Source organism: Phalacrocorax aristotelis, chromosome 6, assembly GCF_949628215.1.
Source record: "Phalacrocorax aristotelis chromosome 6, bGulAri2.1, whole genome shotgun sequence".
NCBI lineage: Eukaryota > Metazoa > Chordata > Aves > Suliformes > Phalacrocoracidae > Phalacrocorax > Phalacrocorax aristotelis.
The window spans coordinates 52742626-52761744 of NC_134281.1; the positions used below are offsets into that span (position 1 = coordinate 52742626).

Consider the following 19119-nt stretch of genomic DNA (forward strand, 5'->3'; position numbering starts at 1 on the left):
CAATGGAACCGTGAATAACAATGCATTTGGGGAAGCAGCAGATTGCTTTTTCAATACACAACCACAAAGATCTCACAGGGACAACATTAATGTACTGAAATATATTAATTTATATACTTCCTTAGGTTGTGCTTACCTGTTGCTTTTTTGCAGCAGAACCTAAGGTGGAAGGTCTGGGAAGGCACTGTGAAGTATAAATAATTGCACTGTTTGCAATTAATAAAGATTTTATACCTTAAATGAATCAAAATCAACAGCCTCCATTTTGTGAATGATAAAGAATCCAGTGAATTTAATTTTGCTCAGCTTAGTACATAATAAATGCACCATTCTATAAGGTTATCTACAAAACACCATGCAAAATATCTGAACTATTAAACTTCATACCCTACACTAAAGATAACAAATACTGTCCTAGCCTTTTTCAAGCTACCAAAATAACTCCTAATTTTAAAAGGGATAAAAATAATTCCTTCTATTTCTACAGCACAATACATACATTGCTAATTACCTGAATAAACTACTGCAATTTTCAAGCCTTAACTTTTACTTCTCTGTGCAGCCACCCTAAAAAAATTTAAATTCTCAAAGCAACAATATGGTGTTCCAAAAGATAAAGCAAGTAACAGTTATAGAATTACTTAAAACATACCTACATCGCTATATATCTGCAAACTATCTGAAGACAAAGACAACGTCTGTCTAACAAGTAGTTCCAAAGACTTCAATGTTATGATATGCATACTTTAAAACACTGAATGATACAGCTGTCTCAGGAGCACTAGTGAAAAAGACTATTACTCAGATAAACAGAAACATGATTTTCTTTAGCTATTGCTAAACGTTTCAGGAATACTTACCCACAAAGCTCATATTATGTGTACGTATATGTATACGCAAACCCATGTTTATGAATTAAGAAGCGATTATGATTTCTTAAGATATCAGCACTGTATTCCAACATAATAGTCACACAAGTATGGCATTTTCATTATGTGGAACATTGACAAAAAGATACTGTTGCAGTTCATCAATTTGTCATTCTGATGTACTTACAGTGCAATGCTCCTTGAAGGAACAATCAAGGATGATACACAGCACAGTCCTCCTCACCCCTATAGAGCTAGTTCTATACTGGCTGGATCAAACCTGCACTTCAACAGACAATGGCAAGACAGACTGTATTGCATGTAGTCTAATATATGCAAAGAGCCAATAAATATGCAAAGAGCAAACAAAGGATTTCAAGAGAATCAGATTTTTAGTATGAGCATTAGAGCAATAAGAAGTTTCAAGTATATATAAAAAAAAATAATCAGTTGATTCAAGTATTTGAGTATTTACAAAAACAAGTTATCTGCTCTGCAGGAGTTCTCAACCACTCCCCACCACTCAAACAAAACAGCGTTTTAAGGACAGATGCAATTTTTTTTAACTACTATGCATACCACATTGACTTTTCTACACTGAATTTTGCAGTGCACTACTTTAAACTGAAGGCTTACGCACATTACACTTAAAATAAATTTTATAACTAGTCTGAAAAATCCATAAAATAGTTATGCAGGAACAGTTTTGAAGTACTCAATTAAGAACAAAAGTTATCTGTTATAGCAGCTGCACAGGTCTGAAACAGTGGTCATGTATAAAAGGAAATTTCACTGTTAATGCAATGGAAGTATGCCAAAAGATCACCTTCTTAAACACATGCAGTTTTAATCAAATAGAAAGAAAATTAAAGTATCAAGATTACTGGTGCTAGGCAGCAAAATACAATGAATGAAAGAGATCCTCCATCTACAACTATTCTGCAAGAGGGGAAAAACATGCTAACGACAAGTTTTTAAACTCAACAAGGTTTCATGGGGGGGGAAAAAGATCTTGTTTGTGTACAGGTACCTTGATTCAGCGTTGCAAATCAATCCTATAATTCCTTATATACCCACATATCCAACTTACCGACACAGGAGGTTTCATATTATTTATTGTAAAGCACAAAACAGGCATTTTAAAAGTGATAAAGTATACATTGAAAAAGTACATTTATATCACAAAGCATTGACCACATAATTGCAAATACATTTGCTGGAATGTGTACATCTACACTAATACTAAAAACAAACCATTTTCATTTCTACACAGAAATATTACCTCCTATCAGTAGTGATAGATATTTTGTACATTTTCAAAAACACTATTTTTTTTTAACCAAACAAAATTAAGATCTTCATCAAGGCGTCTGCATCCATACATTTAACAAAGGTTTTTTCCCCCACACAATGAAGCAAATACTGTATTGTCCACTTCTTATTATTGGCCCTGTGCAGAAGAGATACATAAGAGATACACAAAAAGTTAAAGAAAATCCTTTAAATCGAGCTAACTCAGGAGTGAAGCCTTTAAGAAAGAAAAATTGGTTAATGTAAATGGTGGTGGCTTCTTGCATGGTTTTCAAAACCCTGGGAGGAGAAAGTTTTTCTTTTTTTTTTTCTTTTTTTTTTTTTAAAAACATAATCACCAAACATATGGATAGATAAAGAACTCAAGTTATCAGGTAAACAAAGTCATCTATTAATTATTCTGCTAGTTATTTCGCTAGAAAAAAAGATGCATACTCCAAAGGTAACAAAGCAGGAGACATGCAAAAAATTACCTATAACCACTGAAACGGAAGCCAGCCAAAACACACTTAAACTTCATACCTGTGGTGCTGGAGGATGTTGTGGCATTCCCTGTGGACTTGTCTGGGCGTAATATGCTGCCTGTTGCCGGTAGTACTCAGCCCATGCTGCACTGTAATCCGGCTGACCACCTGGCGGAGCCCCAGCAGGGGCAGGAACCGCTTGACCTACAAGTAATTGGAATTATATAGCTTTGTTGCTGCAATAGCAGTGAGAAGATTTCAAAACCTCACTGCCTAACAACGTCATCTAGCTTCTAGCAATATTCCTTCAAGGCTTCTGAATAATCTTGTGGCTGCTTTTTTTTTTTTTACCTCACCACTCATCCTATTACTTTAATGTAATGAATCCCACGTAAAACAAAATTGAGGAACCATAAGGACAGTTTTTTTCCACCTCTTGAATCACCTTCCAGAGCAAAAAAAAAAGTCTTTAAAGCCTGCTGATCTAATCTGACCAGAACTGGTAGCATTTAAACTAAAATACAGGTCAACAGGTGAGATTACTTTCTGTACTCCACCTAGACTGATAACTTACCATACAGACTGCATTAAGTCACCAGATGGCAATTCATTCACTCCCCCAGTTTTGGCCTCTTAATGCAACTGCTGGGTTATTGCAGACTACAGGTTTCAAAAAGAGCATTAACTTTTGTAAACAGTGACTCCACCACAGAATATAATCTTGAAACTTCTCCTTCCAGCCTGAAGTTCTGATCCTCTAGAAATAACAGCATGTACACACATATGTGTATACACACACACAGTCGCAGATGTACAGCTGAGTACTAACGGTCCTTCCAACAAATAAACTTGCAGCTTAAGAACTGTATAAAGGCAATAGACTAATACACAAGGACTCTTTAGTCTATCAAAAACCCTGTAAATTAGAGCCAACTTTTTAGGAGCTTAGTCATGCCACCCTTCCAAGGAAGGTTTGTTACAGACATCTTTACTTCCTTTTTCCCTTCTCTTATTTCAGAAATATCGAACACATTCCGCTTATTACCACTATCTTCTTCACAATTTTTTATCTGAAAGGTGCTCTTGCAGTTACCACTGCAGAACATGCCTGACTACAAGTAGAACACCACTCACTATCCTCTACCCAATCATCTCCCCTCACACCTGCATGCATTCCGACAGAAGGGTTTTATATGGAATGCTTAAAATTAAGTTTCTTGAACTTCCAAAACAGAACTACTACTGCTGTGATATGACATTTTTGTGATCTACATTCTTATAGTTTTATTTTTTTCAAATCCAAGTTTTACAGTCTGAATTAGGATACTACCAAAAAACTACCACCTCCCCTTTTTTTTTCTAGGACACTAGGAAAAAAAGACCCAATCCAAAGAAACAACAGAAGAAACAAACCAAACGAAACACCGTATCCAACCACACTACATCAAATAATTGGATTTGATAGATTTGCACAATGCAAGCCTGCACCCTGTACAATTCCATGTGCATCTAATCTCTGTTCTGCTCTCAAGAAAAAGAGGCCTCTTCCACACAACGAGGGCTGAAAGTTTTCAATCCTACCTGAAACCACCTCACCTTTTATTTTGATACAAGACCACTGAGCAACATTCTGGGGAAAAGGAGTATCAAAGATTGTAACAAACTGTTTTGTATGTATCAGAAGGTTAATTTTGTATGGTTGGTTTTAAATACTTTCACACAGAAAACTGACATGACAAATACCAGTTATCCACACTCCTCTTACATATAAATGTATTCTCCCAATCCTCAAACACATTTAAGTGCGAGCAGAGAATCTGAACATTTGGCAAACCACTATCCTGAACATCTTCAAAACACAAATCTTCTGTTTTCCAACCCTCTAGACAACTTCCATAGTTTTCCCCTTACATCATAGATATATTAACTCACCATTACTGTTTGGGTTATACACTAAACAGTTACACTGTACACTGTTGAACAGTAAAGCAATTGTTTTTCTAGAAAAATGTACTTAAATTTCTTCAAATCTTAAGAGCCGAAATAACATTTTGCAATTGATACTTATAATTTACCACAACTTAAAAGTTATACTTCTGATCAATTATTTTAACCAAAATTATTTTTAACATGGTTATGAATTATCCCAGGCTATATTCTCACAAGTTCACTATTAATCTATGAGATAGTACTTGTAAATTATTTAGCACAGCTGAATGTCAGAGCTAAGGCATTTTTTGTGAATTATGACCCAAGGATCTTCTGACATTCAGCCAGCTATCCCAAGGCACTGTTGAAATTCAAATAATAAATCAGATATAGGAAGTTTGACATCTACTCCAAGATGTCAAACTGGACTTTTGTCCTGAAACAGATTAGTAAAAATTCGAAGTATTTTAGCTGCATCATCCTCCTTCTAAGTAATACAAGTAATTCTGAACCTACAGTTCAGATTTAGTCACAACTTCCTTTCAGTGTACAGAACTGCACTGAAACTGTACATGCTCATCATTAATATCCAGATGCAACTGGAACACTAACAAGGTTTCTAAGCTACATACAAAGAAAATAAAACACCGAATACCTCCCCATTAAGAAAGGCTAAGAAAGAACATGCCAGATGATTCTACAGTTCTTCCACTACTCAAATCTTCAAAGGTGATTCTAATAAAACTGTTCTTTGTCGTCTTTCCCACTGCAGCGCTGAGGAATCATTAAAGAACAGTTCCACTATTGTATTGTGGAAACTCCTAACTATGAATCAAGCCCACAATATACTAGAATATCTTTAAATGATAAATTTACAAACTCCTATAGTGACATACAGATCATTTACTGATCTGACTTACGAACATATGACTTCACGTTTAGAGGGAACTGTTACCCGTGGGAGGTTTTTAGGGTCCAGTTACGCAAATCTTTATTTTGGCTCTTGTAGGCAAGAATGGAAGTACTCTGCCTCCGATGCAAGGTAACAGCGTCTGTATGTATTCAAAAGCTGATCTACTGTCTCGTTACCTAGTAACACTCAAGGGAAATTTAAAGCAAATTTTCTGAATTTATGATGTAGGATACCAAGCAAGTATATGGTCTGAGTCAACTGCAAGATCCACATGCCGTAACTTACCAGTACACATGAGTAATTTTACTAGCTTTTCAGTCTTATCTTTAATTGTATTTGCTACTCAAAGCAATAGTCCCTGGCCAAAACCAGAGTCTGAAAAAGGAGATGGACTTTGCCAATATATTTGAGAGCTGGGAAACATGATGTTTTCAAGTCACTGTTCTATATAGGTCAGTGTTCTCTGTGATTAGCCGAATCATATTGCACCAGTAGGAAGTCACTTTGGAAAGCAGTATTGTGGTTTTAATGGGAATATTCAGGAATGCTTTAGGAGTTTTCAGATCACCTATACTCAAAGTATGAGAAAATCCAGAGGACCAAGCGCAGTATCACATGCAACTTGCTCAGCTCAGTACTGTTGCCCTCATAATTATCAAAGTAGTTTTCTTCAGCCACAAAAATAAAGTTGCTTGGGCTCAACAAGTCCCAGGTTTCAGTTCAGTTCTCCAAAACAGCTGTTCGTGTAATTATCTGTGCTGTGAAAAATCTGAAAGAAGAGCCGAAGAGTGAGTGACTTGTAATTCCTACCTTCCCCCTTTTGCACAAGTTAACGGGGACAGAAGCATTACAGTACTGCAGGAAGCACCAACAGTAACAGCTGTATTTGAGAGCCTGGAAACCACACGGGCCTGCTCATCGACAGCCCTCCTGTTGATTACATCATCTACTACTACTTAACACTGTTGTTAAGGAGTTGGGCTAAACCACCTCCATTTACCAGTAAAGCAACTCTAGGCGAATTCTCTGCCCTTCAACCTCACTTGGTCAGTTCTTCCTCTTTTCTAAGTGGACCTTAAGAGAAATTATATCTTCCATATCAAGATTTTGCACATGCTGAAGAAGTAAAAAGTTGTCATGATTTAAATAGCCAAGTTACACAGGTCCAGACACAAGGAGTTCTCCTTCCGGCAAAGAACTCAATTTAAACTAGAAAAACACATGAAGATCAGAACTGCCCTTCTGTTTGTCCTCTTGTTTGATTGTTGTCTTTGAATTTATTTTTACGTTTTAGGAGCAATTCTTTACATCTCCCAGTGTCTATCGTTTTTGGGTTCACAATCCTCTTTGGACTTGCTCCCAGAAACTCTATCCCAGCACCTTAAAAACTAGCTATTATTTAATTACAACAAATGTAAGACTGGTACAACCCAGGCTTTGCTTTCCAGAGACAGCAAATTAGAAAGACAGCAGAGCCCCTGCCAACAAAGTATTCTTAAAAAGGCAGTGAAAAAATCCCCAGAACATGGCATTGAAGAATGTGAGCTGAACTAAGAGATACAGTAAATTGAAAAAAGTTAGTTAAACGAAACAGAAAGAGGAAAACTGGAAAGGCTCATCACATCTTAAAAATCCCGTTTGGTAGCCATGTTGCAATTTTCTTAGTCTGATATACAATTCTTGAAGTAATTATATCATCATATATTTTCTGTTCATTTCACCACTTATGCTGTGCCAAAATAAAAAAGAATAAAGGTAGTTATGGCTTGGCAAATAATTTGAGATGAACCTGATAGAAGGCTTATAAGAGGAATTAAACATGCTATTAACCTTCACTCCAAATGCTTTTTAATATTCCATGAGAAAATGGGGTGCAGTTGGAAGAAGGCAAAAATCTCACCAAACCCTCCCACCCAAACAAACAGTCCAAACTAGATGCTGCTACATGTCTGGTCAAACAGAGATACCAGGGAAAGCACTGGCATTCATAAGCCCACTGGTCCTCAGTATACAGATCTGCATCAACTACAACATCCACGGGAGGACACCATGGGCAAAATACTGACCTGCGAGACTTTCCCATATGCTTTCAAGTAATTTACTGAATAAGGAAACAAGTCTTGAAAATTGCAAAATCATCAACTTCACAAGCAAATACATTTCAGGTTAATAAGTCATTTCAAGAAAATATTTTGAAAAGGCTAGCAACAACATATAAGAACTGTGTTTAAACTGCAGGTTAAGTGCTGCAAAGCAAATGCTATTTAAAAAAAAGGGCACGATATAAATGAAAGCTAGCTATGATGCTTTAATAACTTGGAACACAAAGTAAGAAAAAACCCACCAAACCTCAAAACTATCTGTAATCTTAAGAGCATTAGGAAACAACTACTAAACAAGACAAGGAACAGCTTCACAAAATAGATCAAAGTTGAACTCCAACACTTATGAAATATACTATAAAAACACACTTCAAAATACTCAGATTGAAGTAGTTAAAATATGCTGTTTCCCAATGATCAAATACAGACATCTCGTTATGTACAAAGTATTTCTGTAAAGCTGATTACCAGCATGAGTACAAGTAAAAATTTGTTGTGTTTAAGGCATTTAAGTCTGTTCTCCTGCGGGGTTCAGGGCCTCTAGCAGTATATAGTTCAGAAGACACATGGATTGTGCATGTGTTTTTTGGGGGTAAAAAACCATCTCAAATAAGATAAGCAAGCCTCCTAAATCATTCAACTATGCAACAAGAGAAAAAAGACATGCCCACGTACCCATTTTTTTGTAGTACTCCTCCCAGGCCTTGGTATAGTCAACCTGCCCTGCTGGTGCTGGATTTGGCTGATCTCCTGAATTAGACCAAAAATAGTCAAACTACTGGGTTTTGCTTCATCCATCGAACAATTTACAGATTATCAGCTAAAGTTTTCAGCAACAATCCCAAAAAAGGTCACTTAAATCTGGCACTATAAACCCATGAGGTACAAGCTACTACAAATCTAAACAATTAGTAAAAGACACCACAAAGAAACACAGAATTGTTTCAAGCGTTCAGCATGTTTTTAAGATTCAGGAACGCATACCACTCACAGTACAAAATGCTACCTAAAATTTAAGTGGTAAGCCTCATCCAGGCACAACAATTATACTAATACAGCTAAACACTATAATCTTAATTGTCCTAAAACCACTGGAAGTGATGCAACTGTTTAGGCAAATGACAAATCAACAGCTTGGCTCGTTCCATTTTTACTTATGACTGACTGCACTATGTAGATGTAATTAAGTCAGCCCAAGTTGCAGCAAAATTCTCTTTGGAGCCTATTACAGGAGAAATACATTACCCTTATTACTGCTGAAATTGAGAAAAGCAACGTTGAAGGCTGTAATTCCAAGAAAACCTTACCACAAATATGCCCAATATATGAAGACAACAAAAAGTATTGGGGCACCTACACTCCCAGCAATGAGAAATGTATCCATTTTACTGAACAGCTACCTTGTCCATTCGTTTGGGTTGTAGCTGGTCCACCAGGAGGGGCTGCAGGCGGTGGCTGTGCTTGCTGCTGATAGTAGTGAGCATAGTAGGCTGCCCACGCTGCAGAATTGGGATCTGTTCCTGGCTTACCTATGAAAACAAAATATAAGCATTTATGAAAGTAGTATGAACAGAATGTTGGCCTCAATTCTCCCTGTCCTAAGCACTCATATTTTCCTCCAAGGAAAAGTCCATCTCTACCAAATAACCATGTACATCCTGTACCTTTCTTTCTAGCACAAATTTTCCATCAGGTTTCAGACAAGCGTATTGTACAAAGTATACTTTCATAGGACTGATGGGATAAAATCATTCTAGAACCCTTACTACTACCATGTCATTTATTAATTTTTAAATGTTGATAAACAGACTTTCAAGTTTAAATAAACAGTCATGTTACTAAATGGTAGCAACAAGGAATCATTCTAGCACCAAACAATTTCCGTGGGTTTACTTTTGCTATAACCTCACGCTAACGACACTGGCAGAGGAGGCATGCCAAGTACGTATTTCTGAAAGAGAAGAACACAAATCTTACTACCTGTTTGCAATGCTTGTCAGTTAAAGTTCAAGGTAACAGTAAAATACAGAAACACATACTATTTGGAGAACCTGAATCCCCATACGTGGCTGTAAAGCATCACTGTTTACTTAAAGCTTTTTAGTATAACAAATAATAGCAACAGTTGCATCTTCTGCAGCTATCTCCATGCTTCCCTTATTTTTAACTACTTCTAGGTAGGCAAACAATGCTGCCTCCTAGAGCCTTATTTCTCTGTTTTTCACATACAGCCTTTAAGAATGGCTTATTCTTGCTGAATCAGAGATTGATTACATTACCACACTGGCAATCCACAATAATCCTGCAAATCTACTATTAGAGAATGTAATGTTCTGTAACACAACTAGCATCCTTTAACATTATTTGCATCCTTAAAGAATAAAAATATCTGCAAATAAATGTGGCCAAATGAGGAAAGAACTTCACGTAAAGACATTGACGCAACTGATACTTCAGAGTAACTTATACATGGGAATAGAAGTATATTTCTCTCCAAACACAAAATAGGCAAGGCAGTAACTAATGGAAGAGAAAGAAGAAATGCCCTGAAAGAAGTGTTCAGGGAGAAGAAATCCACAGCACAACAAATTTCTTGCAGTATTTCATTTAGCATTAAAAAGTCAGATGTAACCACTTAAAATGCATACAGAAAACAATGTGAACATGCCATTTCCTTTTCATATTACACTGTTTCCATCAACAACAGTGGTTCTAAACTAATATGTACTATTTTCTAAGGTTACCTGCAAATACCAAACAAGCCATTGCTCAGTTCCCCCCCTCTTTCCCCATAGTAGCTACTTCTCCAAATAGAAGAACACAGAGCGGGATTCATTAAATTTCCAAAGAAATCTGACTGCTGTAACTAGCTCCACTTTCACATGGCAAGGGGCAAGCATGGTTCTGGAGAAAGGACCCCTGAAAAAAATACTGAAATAACCCATTTGTTACACTGAAATGAGCAACTAACACGGACAACTGTACAAAACTCATCCAAATAAATGCTAGTCAAAAGAAACACCAATTTCAATTGCACATATGAAAACTTCATTAGATTTTTAAAAAGCATATTTCTAAAAAATGATTATTAAAATCATCAAGATTACTTCAAGGTGAATACTTGCAATTTTTCTTACAGATCTTTATGTAAATAAATTACTTCATAAAAATGAAAAGGTGGTACAAAAAGGCTGTAACATTTTGGCAGTGGCTTTGGATTACGTAACACTATTGGTATGCTGAGACTTCAGGTCACTGTGAAACATTCTACTTCAAAATAATGACAATAGGCATTTTTAAATGCTAAACTGAATGCATGCAGAGCTACCTTTTATAAGAGTTAGGGAAATGAAACCAGAAATGACTCTTTGCAAAGAAAGGATATATAAAAGACACTAACATGAATAGAAGTCTCTGTACACTGTAACATCCTCCAAAGCCCTCTCGTTTTTCCGTGATGTAACTTGTCTCGGGACCAGTGGCTATCAGAAGATATTTATTCCATTTATAACAAAAATAAAAATGAGATCTTTTGGCTGAAATTCTGAAGAAGCTCTACCTCAAACAAGTGAGGTGCAAGCGACTCAAGCATCTAGCCTTACCATGCCTCCTGTGACTGCAGTTCCGTTTCCCCATATGCTCTAGTCCAACCAAAGGATGTAACTTAAGGAAAAGCAGGATACTAAAACTTCGGGAAGTTGTAATTAAGTAAAAACCCCCGGTCTTGACAAAAGTAAACAGCAATAGAAGAAACAGATTCTACAAAGATGGGTTTCAGAAGAAAATACAAAACTATTATAAGCAGAAGCTCAAAATACACAATCCTACCTAGTTTTACTCTATCAACAGCAGTTCAACAGAAGTTTTACCCCTCAAAAAGGGCTGAGCAAAATACAATTGTAACAGACTCTGAGAAGCAATCCTCATACAAGTCAACAAAAGCTAGAAATATGTAATATAGCATAAACTGTGCGAAGTCAGGATCAGTGAGATTGTAAGGAGCACTGTTTAAAATACAAAGTCATTGACTATTAGGGAAAGAAAACACAGCCTAATTGAAGAACTTTAAAACATCCACTGTAAGAAAAATCAACTGATTCACACAGAATCAGTTAACCAAGAGCCTTGCAAGAAATATCATAAATTGGGATGCAATATCAATGTTTAGTGAAGAAGCATATTCCAACTGTAACAACTGAATTCAACATCTCACAAGGAACACATGGGAAGTATAAAACAAACTGGCAATCAGTAAAGAAAAGGCTGAAGAATAGCTTTTACAGATCTACCTGTGTAACACAAATGAATTGTGAAACGTATATACTTGTAAGGACAAAACGGATGTACCCAAAGTATATCCACAGTGCACTACAACTGTGATGTTTCCTACCTGGATCTGGTGGATTTGGTGGCTGCCAGTGCGGATAAGCATTTCCCCATCCTTGTGGAGCATACGGAGCTGGAGGACCGCTATAAAAGATCAAGTCATACATAGACAGTGAAAGCCAGTCCCAGGGGCACCCTACAAGAGATGAAGCTATCTGAAGCAGTACTTACTGAGGTGCAGGGCCAGGAGGCCCTGGATTATAAGGAGCTGGGTTGTATGGTCCCATGGGAGCACCAGGACCTGGCGGCCCAGGAGGTCCATGTGGGCCAGGAACAACACCGTGGGGCCCATGGGGAACAGGTGGACCCAATGGATTTACTGGACCCTGTAAGAAGAGCAGCAATGCAGATGAAAATAAACCTTGCTGTTCTCCATTTTTCGGCAGTTTAGAAGCATAAATCTTAACACTTTAAAAAGGATTGATTGCTTTTAAATAAAGACATTTCCCTGGAGAAGAGTCTTTTTGAAGATTAATTAGGCTTACGGCTAGTTAAAGAAGAGAGTTAAAAGCAGCCATGACAGTAAGAGCAACTGAAAAGCTGCATTTCAGTTCTTTCTTGAGGAAATAAAGAATTTTACAAATAAACATAGTTTTTTTTCCCCACAAGTTGCGTTTAAAAAAAAAACCAAACAACTCACAAACTAACCCAAGACTATCCATGTTTTAAAATAAACTGATACATCTAAATCTGGCTAATCTTGCTCATTAAATCTGTTTTTAAGATTCGGTACAAAAATCAGGTAGTATATTTGTTTACATGCGTACACATACGAACAAAAGTGCAGTGTGTTTAAACAGCATGAACCTGGATTAAAACTCTACCTAAACATACTGAGGCTGAAAAACTAAACACACAGTATAGTAGCTTTAAAAATATCAAAGATGTCTTTGAAGTTGTCAAATTTTTCATTATGCAGAGTGGGCATCTTTAAGAACACATCACTAAAAAAATACACAGTATTACATTGAAGAAAGCAACTGTTTCTTTCCATTACAAGTTTTTGGTTCTTTTGATGCATCAAGTTATGTTTATATTAAACCCAGATTATAATTAATTATAAATTTTATGATTGTTTATTACAGCATCTACTACATCACTATGATCCAATGATTAAGTAATTTGGAAGTGAAATGGAAGAAAAGTCTCCAAAGGAGACTCACTTCCTATTCTGTTTAATTACAACTGTAAACCAAAATATAGTTATGCACTCACTCCAATCTTTTCTTCTATAAGTTGTCGTGCATAATCTATTTGCTGGGGTGTTCCACGGATAGTAAACATCTTCATGTTTGGATCTGCATTAGGTGGAGGATTTCGTTGAAGTTCTATTCTAGCACCAGACTGCTGGCTTATGCTTTTAATAGTTTCACCACCTACAATGCAACATACAGCTTTTATGACATGCATTAAAGCAAAAATACTAAGATTCAAACCAGAAAAAGTCAACTGAATGGAAGCTGAAGACAGAGAAGTGAAGAGACACCTATTCTCAAGAGCCATATAAGAACATTCTAACAATTAGAAAAAAGCCTCTTCTGTGTAGTATAGAGCTTGGATTGCAATAAACCAGTAAAAATAAATTATTCTTAAAATGAAAGACCATAATATTTTTACTCAGAAAGAACAGCAGAGAACTACAACATTGTCTGTTTTTTTCCATTCGTGTAAAGATGTAAGGTTAGACAGAATGACAACCAATACCCATGGTTATCCGTAAATACAACATTAAAGCCTAACCTCCTAATAAAGCAGTAGGCAAGCACAGGTGACAAAACCCCAGAAGCGACCAGCTGGTAAAGCCCACATTTTTTGCAGTGCACTAAACCTAGAGAGTTACATTCCCTAAACTAGTTCCTCCTCTTACAGGATCCTGAGATGTTACCTGTATCATTAGTAGGCACAAAGTTTTCAGAACAAAGGTCATTTGGCATTTTATTAAAAAACAAAACAAAAAAAAATCAATCAAGTTTCCAGGTCAAGAACTGAATTATATCAGCCTATTTGTTGTGTCTCGAAAACACATGACAAAAGATTAAGATAACCCAAGCATTTCATTTAGAAGCATATGGCAAATTATTTTTATAACAAAATTATTTGAGAAGTAATTATTTTACTAAACACACAGATAAAATTTTTTTCAGGATTCCATTGTAAAAGATCTTCACTGGAATGTGTGAAAATTAGTTTCAAGAGTGAGTTACAAACACAATAACACTAGGCTAATCAAGCAGTATTAAATGCAGACTAATTATAAGATACATCATCTAAGAATCTACCAAACACTACCAATGTAACTCAGTACGTATTACTTTAAATAAAATGGGTTAGATAAATTGATTGGTTCTTGACTTTTAACTACTGGGGTACGTGTTGTGGTGAGGAATATCTGAAAAAAAGTATTAGGAGTGTTATGATTTAGCAGTATCATGCTCTACTGTACATGAAACTATTTGCAAAGGCTTGTCTTGAAATACCTCTCTAGTATGGCTATTTGTACAAAGAGAAAAGCTGAGAGATTTTTTAACTACATACAGATACACATATATATAAGATATATTGCCTTTGCCAATGATTAATCCAGTTTTGCCAGTGGGAACAATAAAATTGAACTCCTGTAATCCACCAGGAGGCCCCATGTTCCAGTTCCCTTGGCCTCTACCCCTTCCTCGACCACCAGGTCCTGGTCCACCAGGGTTTCCAGCCTAAAAAGAAAAAGCACCAAATTAGCATGTTCTATAAAGATTACTGCAAATGAATTATTAATGCCAACTAGTTACATCACATCTTTTGTTAAGGAAAGACTGATCTACTACTCAGATAGTTTTGATAGTTAAAGCAGTATCTTTTCCAGAAGACCTAAATTACATCTTAAAAGATGTTCTGAACAACTCTGCATATGAAAGACAGAAGAAAAGGATATAGAAGAGAGCAGAAAAGTTTCACATGTACAGAGACGTAATTTCTGCCTGCCTTCTGTAAAGGAAGTTGCAGGGCTCATCTCAAACTAAGCATTTAAACCATCTTTTAAACACCAATTACACCCAAGAGTAACAGCATATCGGCTATTAATACAAGACAACAGAAGAAGCAGCTCTAAAACCAGCCAGATCAAGAACTACCGTGACCCAATCAGTATTGTCATCCTGACACTTGCAAAACTCTAACTGTAAAAGCAAACATTCATATTCCAGATCAAACTTTTGAAGTTTAACCATTAAATTATTTTCTTAAGTTAAACACTAATTTTTAAATTTTTAAGTCTTTTCCAAAGTCTCTCAGGAGATTTGAAATGGTAAGCAACATATTACCCAACCTGAACACTTCGAAGGAGATCTGTAATAATTTCTGCAGCATGCTGACATCTGTCAGGAGGCCCTGTGATTTGGGCTATTCTATCTGGAGTTGTTCCATCATCTGCAATAAAAATTAACTATTCCAGTATATGTAATCCAGTAAATTTACACTCAATTCACAGAAACTTAAGGACATACTACCAACCTGGCTTAAATTGGATCCTAACACCAGCATCATTCTGTATCTTTTTTATCATCTCTCCATTTCTTCCAATTACAATACCTACAGCAAATCGTGGTATTGGAACCTTAAAGAGAAAAAAATAATGGCAAGATGTCAATGAGGCAAATATTCATACCAAATTCACACAATTAAAAGGGTCACGTATTAAAAGGGTAAACTATGGCCAGCCCTATGCCACTTAAGGCTTTTTGAAGTGTGTGTTTTCAATTCAAGTGAATTTTTTAATATCAAGTCACAAGCATAGCAAATACTGGATGAAAGCATCAAAAAGAAAGAGATCCTATGCACTACAAGTTCTCATAGTGGCAGCAATTCCAGTGGATATTATGCTTCTCACAAAGAACAAAAGTTCTAATGGGCCTAAAATACTAATTCTAGCAGGTGAAACTTTCAGCCTCACCTCTGATGAACAATTATAAGTTCATGACTTGCATAATAGGTGGACTTAAATATTCTTCTGTAAAGGCCAATCTCCAATTTCTACAGTGACATTATATACTTAGCCATAAAACTTATTTCAACAACGATCAAGTCATACTTACATGCCACAACCACTTTTGGAATACGTTTAAGATTTTTCAGTGGTATTACCCAGCTCAGCATTTTAATGTTAACATCTCAAAATACAGTGAACAAGTTTTTCAACCATGCTTACGTCTATCCCTTCATTTCCTCCTATTCTTGACCCATATTCGTTGCGCACCTCTCTAAAGCCACCTTGATCACGAATTAACTCCAGCACCATTTCCTTGGCTTGCTAAAAGAAGAATTAAAGTTCATTTAGGTACTGCAACATCAGAAGGGATTTCAAAATGCTCTGAATTCTGAAGGAGTCCTTACCTGAACTTTATAAGGGTCTCCAGTTATCCTAAGTGGCTTGTCTGCACCAGTGTTCTGCGGACCATCCTGAATCATGACCATTTTGACACCTGCCCGCTCCTGTTTAACAAAAGGGAGGTCAATACCCACTCAAACCCAGATTTGATATTATCGCATGTTTAAGAAAGGATGCATACATACCTGCAACTGTTTAATTGTCTCTCCACCTTTCCCAATAACTAATCCTGCTTTACTTGCTGGAATCATAATTTCTTGGACTGCATTTCCAGGTCCATCGCCATGATGAAAGCCAGGTGCAGGTCTTCCCTTTTCTACTATTTGATCAAGTAATCTTTTTGCTGATCTGTGAAGGAATACATACATTTCTAAATACATACTTATTCCTACAAGTATCACTTACCCACACCTATTCTGCTTGGAAATTGTTCTTTTTTTTTAAATTGTAAAGTTTCTACAGAAGAAATATAATTACTATCACTAAGAAATATGAGACAAACTCAGTAAATCTGTAACAGTAACTTAAGAAGCTAATTCCAAGATGTGATAGACCTAAACCACCCCCCAATATGAGAATACAAAAGGTGGTTCTTTAACAAACACACGTAAGTTACCCCCTCAAACACAACCATCGTCCCTGAATACAGTTACACTGATCAAACCTTAATTCAGAACAAATGATGGAAACCTTGCCCTTTAAAATATTTTTTTTAAATTCCATTTTAATTAAAAGATTTCAAATTTTTTACTTCATTAAAAATAAATCACCAATCAGAAAGGTTTTTCTAGCTTTGCTTAGTTTCAGTAGTAATTCAGGTAACCTCTCATTTGACAGTAATTTTTCTTTAATCTACTAACAGCCAGTCTTAAGGTAGATCTACCTCATGTTTTTATAAAAAGGCAAAAAACCCCAGAGTGTAAAATAAACCTAGCTTTAACACCAAGTACCATGATAGTTGTTGCTTGATTCAGTATGCAAAGTAAGGACACTTGTAACCATTACCAGAAGAGTGTATGGAAGCAAGTATATATTTACCACAAATATAAGTCAGTTGCCAGAATAAAATCAGGACTACAGTACTAAGATTAGTTAAAAACTCTTCCCTCTAATATGCAAGCAGAATAAACTATAATTAGAATTAAAATGCCCATAAAGGAATGACTTCATTAACAGCAGCCTGCTTGGCTGCCACATAAGAGGAGAATGCCACACTACTTCACCAAAGGAAAACATGTAGCTGCAGGCCTTACCTGCAAACACAAAGCAGGAGCAGCTAACATAAATGAGGCAATACCAAATATACTACTACATTTAAATCTTTCCTAGCAAAGCAGGATAAGTCAGTCTTCAAGTGGTTACATAACTCCTGTGCCAGTGAAAATACAAACCCCAACCATTTTCATTGCTATCATCATCATCTTCCCTGAACACAGGAAGTCAAAAGTTAACTTTGCTGATAGGTAACACAGACACCACTTTCATAGCTTTTGATATATGTTAATTTATACCAAAGACATTTAAGAACTCTGATAGGCTGGGATTTCAGTAACTCCTACTCTTACACGTTATTGGTTTTCCACATTTTCCCTGTGATGTTCCAATTTATAGTTAATACAGAGTCTCTTTTTAGCACACATTTCTTTTTAGTATACATTCACACATTTCATTCTCAAGCTGAAATCAGTGCATGGTTAGGTAAGTATTATCCTCAACAAGACTTGGACTAGAAAAAGTTGAAGTTCCAAATTTTTGTCTTAAAATTCCAAGCATGTTGAAGTATCTAAGTGCAGGTTCAGGGCCTTTGTTCTTATGTACCAGACTGCCTCTTCAAAAGAGGAAAAATATAGTATTTTAAACATGCTGTCTAGATATTCTATTTCGATCTAAAAAATGATGTGTATTGCACAGTACAACATTAATTCTTTTTACTTACTGAACAGACTCGGGTGTTCCAGTTAGCATACATGATCTTTCAGGCAGGCCTCCACTATCTACAGTCATAAAATAAAACCAATTTAGCAGTAGTGTTAAGTCAGAAAGAGATAAGAAATTAAACATAAAGTACAAAATACTGAAACTTCACTGAAGTAGAATGATCAGTGACTGTATTTTGCACTTCTTTAGACTGTGATAATCGTGATTAGCACAAAACATTAAAATATACCTTAAGTGAAGGTTCAGGCAATTAGAAGCAATGATCAGCCTTCTGAACTTTCTATTACCCCCCCCCAACCTAAACAAAGCAAAAATGCCACAAATAGTTACCAGGTGCAATCTGTATTTTACAGCCAGACTCCTGCTGTATACGTGAGATCTGTTCTCCACCTCTGCCAATTACTTGGAGAAAGAAAATGTAGAAAGATTATTTGTATTAATAGCATTTGCTAACATCCCTCACTATACCACACCACCACATCCATACTACTTACTGAATCCAACCATCCCATCTGGAACTTTGTACTCCTCTGTCATCACAGACCTACAGAGAATGTTAAATCAAACGAAAGACAACTGTTCAGAGACCAAACTGGCATTAAATTGACATATAACCTCCCATTAAACTAAAGAAAGCCAGCACCCCCACTATTGCCCTGGCTTACTTGCCTCCCATTAACTTTAAAAGTCATTATGCAAGCACAGCACTAAGTAAACTAGCAATATACAAAAGTGACCACAAAAAGTTCCAGTATATTACGAACTGATGTAAGTTTTCCTCCATCTTCTCCACTAGTAAGAGACTTGTGGTATAAAAAAGGCCAGTGTAGCT

The 19119-nt window shown here is 36.2% G+C and overlaps 1 protein-coding gene across 23 annotated transcripts in view; it reads right to left on the minus strand.

The window, feature by feature from the left end:
• Positions 1–19119, minus strand: part of FUBP1 (far upstream element binding protein 1) — a 36806-nt gene that overhangs the window by 13449 nt on the left and 4238 nt on the right. For 4 of the 23 annotated variants that reach the window (XR_012661264.1, XR_012661265.1, XR_012661263.1 and 1 more), the window contains 17 exons: positions 18782–18831; positions 18618–18689; positions 18286–18343; positions 16535–16697; positions 16355–16453; positions 16170–16271; positions 15476–15578; positions 15291–15391; positions 14538–14679; positions 13190–13350; positions 12146–12300; positions 11979–12058; positions 8989–9117; positions 8264–8338; positions 2703–2848; positions 1057–1154; positions 137–184 (listed from right to left, as the gene is read on the minus strand). Coding sequence is in view for 13 of the 23 variants with exons in the window: in XM_075097962.1 (XP_074954063.1) it covers positions 137–184; positions 2703–2848; positions 8264–8338; positions 8989–9117; positions 11979–12058; positions 12146–12300; positions 13190–13350; positions 14538–14679; positions 15291–15391; positions 15476–15578; positions 16170–16271; positions 16355–16453; positions 16535–16697; positions 18286–18343; positions 18618–18689; positions 18782–18831 (1684 nt within the window). In the remaining 10 variants the exon portion in view is untranslated. Of the gene's footprint in view, positions 1–136; positions 185–1056; positions 1155–1964; positions 2320–2702; positions 2849–8263; positions 8339–8988; positions 9118–11978; positions 12059–12145; positions 12301–13189; positions 13351–14537; positions 14680–15290; positions 15392–15475; positions 15579–16169; positions 16272–16354; positions 16454–16534; positions 16698–18285; positions 18344–18617; positions 18690–18781; positions 18832–19119 lie in introns of those variants that run through there. The other 19 variants (XR_012661269.1, XR_012661267.1, XR_012661268.1 and 16 more) reach the window with 8 other exon arrangements.